Source organism: Ceratotherium simum, chromosome 12, assembly GCF_057802395.1.
Source record: "Ceratotherium simum simum isolate JZ-2026a chromosome 12, ASM5780239v1, whole genome shotgun sequence".
In the NCBI taxonomy this organism is placed as follows: Eukaryota; Metazoa; Chordata; class Mammalia; order Perissodactyla; family Rhinocerotidae; genus Ceratotherium; species Ceratotherium simum.
Window position 1 is genome coordinate 60,251,490 of NC_141911.1, and position 7,586 is coordinate 60,259,075.

Genomic DNA, 7,586 nt, shown 5'->3' on the forward strand with positions numbered 1-7,586 from the left:
GTATATATAAGAAGAAGTAAAAAATTGGAATAGTGGGTAATAAACTTCTACTTAGGGTGCTTAAATTAGTGTTAATCTTTTACTTCAAAAGTGGAACTAAATTGAATGGATCACTGGTGAGAAATGTCTTGTACCATTTATGCCAGATAGAGAGATGCCATCTAGACCATAAGGCAGTTTTGTTTAGGAAGTTTTATATGAAATTGTCAATACAACCCATTATGGTGAGAAAGATATTGTTTCCAGGGAGTTGTTTCTCTAGAGATGTTTAAATACAGCAGCTGGGGGTGGTTGGGGGTGGGGAGGGCAGTTGGGTGCAGAGGACACACAATAAATGCAAACAACTCTTGGGAACTCTAATTAATTTTCCTTACCCTTTAATTTGAGTGTTAAATTCCATTTATTTCAAGAGCACTTTTTGTTCTTATGCTTGTCAGTACATACTTTATAATAGGAGTTTGCATAATGTGTATTATATAAATGATAAATTGGTGTATCCTCAGGTTTTTCAGTATAATATGATTGGTATCTTTGGGTCTTTTCTAGGTTTGTGACTTGGCTTTTAGCTTGAAGAAAATGCTGATCCGACACAAGATGACTCATAATCCCAATCGTCCGCTGGCAGAATGCCAATTTTGCCATAAGAAGTTTACAAGGAATGACTACCTCAAAGTGCACATGGACAATATCCATGGCGAAGCTGACAGCTAATGGTAGCTGTAAAGGAGTTGAACCATTCAGAAGGGCTCCTAATATGAAACCCAGATTTCTCTCACCTGATTAGCATAGCAGAAATAGCCAAGAGCAATTCACTGGTCTCACAGTTCTTACTTGCCTACCTTTAGAGTCTGTAGATGCATAGACAAAAGAAAAAAAAACCCCTACTTTTACCAAGAAATGGTACAAATGGGAAAAAAAAAAAACTTTGTAGCCTTGCAAAATTCTGCTTGTGCTCTGTCTTATAAAAATGGAAAAAGGAGTCCTGGCTGTCCTTCTTGGCCATCTCTCTGTAAAGAAGTTTATTAACATACTTCCTATGAGGCCTTTTTATTTTATTGTTAACCGTGTGTGTGTGTTTTTGTGCCCATCCGTGTGTGTGTGTGTGTGTCCGTGTGTGTGCATGTGCATATGCTGGTTATTGAAACTGGTTATTACTGATTTAGTCAGGAAGAAATCAAGATAGCCAACTATCTCATTGCAGATAAGGATAAGGGCAGGAGTTTTCAACGTCTCAAGCATGAAAACGGTATAAAACTTGCTATTTTATGAAACAGACCAAAAGCAGATCGTATTTAATAGCTCCCTACAACAGGTTAGTTTAAAATAAGGAGGTGTTTAAGAACTAAAACATCTCTTGAAGTATTGCTCATTTTAGGAAATTCTTAGGAAACAGTATTTCCTCTCTTCATTCATGGTCTGGAGTACTTTTATAAGATCTACATCAGTGTGACCCTAACACTTAAATATTCATCAAGCTGGTCCTCCTGAGTTTATACTGGTTATCTTTAGAAATTAGCAGTATACAAATATATACAACTAAAAATTGAAACAGAATATGTTCTCAATGTTTGTTGGCTGACAGAGTGGCAGGACAATAGTGGCATTACAATATTAGTTATGAGGAACCCAGCCCTTTCCCCTCTCATTCCATAAAAGTGCACAGAACGTGCTAGTGCAGATATAATGGAGTCCTCAGAGCATTAACATTCTGTTTTGCAAAAGACGTTTTCCAGAATCTTGGCAATAGGTGATTCTGAAACACTTTTAAATTACCCTCAATCATCCTATGTAATTAGGAATCCAGAATAAAAAATACAAACCTGGCAATTGTTATGATTGAAATTATCACTGAAGCTTAAGGGAAATTGAAGCAAGAAGCATAATTTCTTCCTTTAGGTTCTATTTCAGTAAAATACTGGAGAGCAACACAATGAACAGCTTGTTTAGGGAGAAGATATGATAAAATGTAAAGGTGATGTCAGCATAGCATAGAGGAATCCAAAAACCAGAAAAAAATTAAAATGAAGCCCGAATCATGACATTCTCTATGTGGAGCCCACTCAGAAGAGAGGAAGTATAATTTTAAGGAAGATATTTGGTTCTGATGATTTAAGGAGAAGGGTTATCTGAAGACACAGTTCTTTGAAGCCAGGAATCTTGTTTTAGAATTATATTCATGCTCAGTTCTAGTTTTTAAAAGAAACATAAAGATTCAGTATAGATATTTAAACTCTATAAAAATACTAAATTTGAAACTTACCAGAGATAACTTTAAAAAATATAAATCCCCAGATTATAATTTAGATGATATCTAAGTATGGTTATATGTAGCATTTTGTATCTGAAATTATAGATTGTATTTTATAAAAATAGATTTTGGTCTTGTTTCTCACTATGTCATTTGTTTCTACAGTATATTTTTAGATCTAAAATGTTTTCAATTTAACATGACAGTGTGCTTAATATCATTCGAATATAAAAGGACAGCTGTAAAATTTAGTAGTGTGTATTATTTAAACACGTTCTGCTCATTCCTTTGGGTGCTGCCTTCTCTATGAGGGATGCTTCATATCCCGATTATGTGATGAATGTGAAACTTGAAAGGAAGCCAAATACCAATTTTGTGTAATCTCAGTGACTCACAATTTTCAGGGCTGCTGGGGAAATTACCCTTGAAGCCATGTTGTGGCCATGCCGTGGAGTAAACTGATGAGGAAGACGTGCTGGGCCTTATCAGCCTGAAGGTTTGTAGGCAAGGAAGACTTTAAAAAATGGTGTAGGAAGACCTACTGTACACCGTGCTTTCTTTTCAACGCACTGAGACCAAAGCAGGTCCTTAGAAGACTATTTATGTGCTGTAACCTTTTATCCAAAAGATGATTATTTATGAGCATTTCAGACATGTTAGCATTTGTGTGCTGCAAATTTTAAATCACGTAGTCACAACAAAAGATGAGAACTGATTTTTTTTATGTTTGAGAAATTAAGAACATAAATAGGTAGTCAAAGAGGAAAAATCTTATAAGCAAGCTGGAGTATAGGTACCCTCTTTGAAGTGTCTTTCCCTTCTTTCCTGCTGTAAAAGATTGTGCCTCAAGTACTTGCTTGGGAAAAGGCCAGACTCTCAGGGGCCCATGAAGTCAGGGCTAAGTCATTTTAAGAGGTGTTCAATGATACAGTAATACAGGTAGGTTCAGATATCCTTTCATAATTTTTATCTTTGTGTATTAACATTCAAGATATTTGTATATCTTGAATTCCTTCTTGTTTCATAATCACTGGCTCACGTTATTTTCCTTTCCTTTTCTTTCTTCTTTTTTGGTTGTTGTTGGCCATATAGAAGCTTTTATTGATTACTCATGATCAACAGATGCAGCATAAAAGTATTCATTGGTGATTCTTTCTTGGGGTTACACAGAATAGTTAAAATGCTTTAACTTTAAAATACATATTTCTTATATGCTCTGTGTGTCTGTCTGTCTGTAAGAGAGCACTTTTATGCGATGCTTATACATGCAAGTGCATTACTTTGCTCAAAGCTCTCCTGCGTTTTTGCAGCCCTCTCACTGGGTGGGTGGGAACATGGATCTTCCAACCTTGGTTTGTGCATTGGCATTTTTGTGTTGCCACCTCTTCCAAAGCTGGATGGGGAGGGAAGGAGAGAGGATAGGTCCTGGAAATAATTACTTTTTTCTTCCCAAATCTAAACGTTGCTTGTGAAAACTTGTCTTGGGGTTGTGAATGGGTGGAGGTGTGTAAGTAGAGGAAATGTGCCTCTTTAAAACCCTAAGGTTTTACCATTAATATTGAGGCTGATTTGCGTATACATAAATGTAGCATTTGTAAATATAGCAGAACTTCAATAGCCTTTTTATTTTGTTATAAATCTATGTAAATCACTGCCACAATTGGTGTTAGCATTATATTTTACTAAAGAATTATAACTAGCATGGTTCTATAGTAAAATCCAAATGAATGTTTTAAAGTTGTTTTTGATGAGAGAAAAATATAATTGCCATTACTCCCATGCCTCATGCTTTTATAGTTTACACGTAAGCATTTCTAGATCTGGAAAATATCTCTCAAGTTGAGCAAGGTTTGTCTCAGGGCCATAAGAGAGAACCCCTTCCTTACTTCTCGTCTCATTCGCGGTCACAAGTAAACAACACGAGAAAAGGAACATCACTAAGAACAAAAGAATCCTGATTTATAGTAACATCTCTGAGCAAAAATATCCTGACGTTCGCAAATATATTTTAAGGATGATACAAGTTACCGCTAATATTTTAGGTATTTCTTGTTTAAAAAGTGGTGTTTCATCATTTTGGTGTTGCCCCAATCTGGTGAGCTTTCCCTGATGGAAAAAGTCATCGTCATCATGAGTCTCCCAGTAGTGGATTGAGAAATGATGTGTTCATTTAACTGTGATTTCTCAGGATTCCTTTGGAGCTCTCTCTCACAGCCTTGGGTACCGTGGGCTCAAAACTGTTATCAGGCCCGAGATTGTTAACTTGGTATATGACAGAATAAAAAATTAACTCTGGAGCCTTCAGTCTGAGCCATCTCAGAATATTCTTAATTTCCTAGGCACATGAAATAGTATAGAATGCAACAGCTGTCTTCTACTAAAATGGTGCTGCTGATCCAGTGTCCAAGTTTATTTTCTTCCTTTTTTAAAAAATGCTTAACACGATACTATAAAACAAATGTTTATATTTGTTACAAAATAGGCTGCCTAGATATTTGATGGCATATTTAATTTCCTAATCCTGCAAACATTTAGGCAATTAGAATAAGTTTTTATTCCTTGGGTCCATGCCACCTTGGTATATTACATGGCAGGAGGAAACTAATCTAAGATTTTAAGTAATGTTGATAATTCATATACTGAAAATTGAGAAAGGTCATAGGACCACTGAAACTTGATCATCTAAATTAATATAAAGGAGTTCATATAAAATATCAGTTTCTGACAAGAAACACTATAGACCTACTAGGAATTAATTACACTTAGAAAGCATAGAAGAATCCATTTGCCTTTGCAAAATAGTGTAAAAATGAAAAGAATCCCAGCTCCCAGTGGACACCTGAATCATTTCTTACTTCATTTTTTTGTTTTGTGTTCTTGGAAAACATCAAATAATGCTCTTTTCCTTAACGTTAATTTTGGCTGACATCTTTTACATAATGTTTGCTGGCATATCTTTTTTTTCCCCTTCTTCTGCTAGAGACTTTCTGTGAGTATATGTAAATTTTAGATATGTTTCTAATAAACAACGTATGGTAAGATTTCACATTTCTTATCCTGTCTGACAATGCTGTGTGCTTTTCAGTCTGTGATGATGAATTTGTCCTGTCTCTCCCACAGTCTCGTCTAGCCTCCTTTGGATGGCTGACTGGGCTTGTATTGGAGTCTGTACCCAGAGAGAAATATGTTCTTTACACTTAACATATGAAATTCATCATCACCAACGTGTAAATCTGATAAAAGCTTGACATTGTAGACACACTCCAAGACCCTCCTCTGTATGGTTCTCCCTGACCCAAGGTAGCCGCTGATGCAGAACTGAAGGCAAAAGAGATTCCTTAAAAAGCATTCCCGGGGTTTTGATACCATGGACACAGGTATAACTGCTGAACTCTGAATGAATACACCACCTTTACTGGGATTTAGTTGTTGGAACAATATATCCTCTGTTCATTCTTTAATATTTGATAAAGCAACCCATAAAAAGGGAAGTGCATTGACTTCCAACTCTATATTTTTTCCTTTCTAAAGTAACTGCTAGCATCTGGAGAGCTGAAATTGCCTTTGATGGACAAAAGAAGGTCTGAAATTAACTTTTATGAAATTGAAGCAAACCATATAGTTCCTATGCTAAGTAGGAACGTAAAACTATGGAGATGGGGTGTAATACCACATTTAAATGATTCTAAAACTTTTATTTAAATTGGCAAACTGATGGGTCTTTTATGGAATATTACATATGGTAAGTAGGATTACTAAATACTCATTAAAATTAGATTTTGTGGAAATTAACCAATCACTACTTTTGACTGCCTTAAGTCTAGCTTAATTATTAAAATGTAGGATATCCTCTCCTGATCCTTCTTTTTGATAATCAGATTTACCACATAAGTAAAATAACTGTTTGCAGTTCATCTTCTATCTGGCAAATAGAGTACATAGCTTTCTCCAGCACAGAAAATAAAGCAGTGTCAAGTGCAACACTCTGAGTGTCGCTTCAGCCTTTCCTGCTCTTCTCACGTGGAATTCATTTTTTGTGCTGTTGCAGCTGCTGCATGACCTTGGTGTAGTCTCCAGTTTCACCTTCAGCTGGGTTTTGAGAGTGACAAGTTGGTATTGTTCCCAGACTCAAATTATGATATTTAGGATATTAAATTGTATCCTTTCTGCTCTGTCTACAAAATATGACATTGGGGCAGACGAATTTAGTTGATTAGGGTATTATTAGACTAAGTATGTGAGTTGAGCCAATTGGCTTTATATGAGGAAAACTATTCCGTAGTTTTCTGAGTCACAGTTCCCACCCCTGATGGTGCCGGCTCAGTAAAGGGCTTGTAGTTTGTTTAGGATGGATCCTGAGAGAGGGCAGCACAGAGTCATGAGGATTAAAAGACGAATTCAAAATGTATGTGCTACAGACAGGAGTACAACACCACCTTTCTAACAATAGATAAGTTGGAATTAAAATTTCAGATAAGAATATTCCAATTTAAGAACTCAAATGTCTTTCCTATGGCTTGTATGTTATAGACAGAGTTGAGCTTAAACCTCCATCTCCTGACTTCTCTCTTTCTTCTCTTACTGGAGATCAATCACATCATACTTGTACAACACCAATTCTGAGTCTGAATTTTACATCTGTATGTATGTATATGGGAAAGGATGCAACCTTCTAAATGTCTGGCACATTCGGTACTCCTTTAAAGGAGTAGTTTACAACTTATGTATAAGAACATATGTTGGTGCATAATATTCATATTCAGTGAGTAAGTTAAAACTAATTTTCAATTAGACTAAAATTAGCTGTGTCAGAAAAATAATTAAGACATATTTTTGGGAGGGGGATTTGTCTGGCCAATTGTTACCAACTTTGACCAAAGTCACTGACTTTGAGATGTGTGTTACATAAAGTTAATAATCAGAGCCAAATCTTTAAAAGCTTATTTAAATATCAAATTAATAGCATATTTCCACATTTTTTGTACATTTTACCTCCTTTATAAATATCATTTTTAGCTTGTTTCCTGGATGGTCTGTTACAAATGCATACCCATATCTTATGGGAATTTAAAATACACGTACAAAATTGAAATGAACAGTACATTACCAAATTTCATGTTTTAATTAGACATAAAATAATCAGTTAGAGGCACAAAATATCCTATACACTCCTGCTTTGACTGAGGAAGTCAAAATTTACTTTAACAAAGTACTTTAACAAAGGTACTACAGTGTAACAAATCACTGAGAATTTAGTTACAAAATATATTTCACCTGAAGCTCAAAGCTGTGTTAGTCTGCAATTCTCTCATACTTGGAAACAAGAAAGTAAGAAAGA

At 35.4% G+C, this 7,586-nt stretch overlaps 1 protein-coding gene across 1 annotated transcript in view; it reads left to right on the top strand.

Annotated features, from left to right (window-relative positions):
• Positions 1-5,294, top strand: part of PRDM5 (PR/SET domain 5) — a 199,892-nt gene extending 194,598 nt beyond the window's left edge. Inside the window, 1 exon segment of the mRNA XM_087437677.1 lies at positions 547-5,294. Coding sequence (XP_087293803.1) covers positions 547-711 — 165 coding nt within the window. The 3' untranslated portion in view covers positions 712-5,294.
• Positions 5,295-7,586: the final 2,292 nt, after the last annotated feature.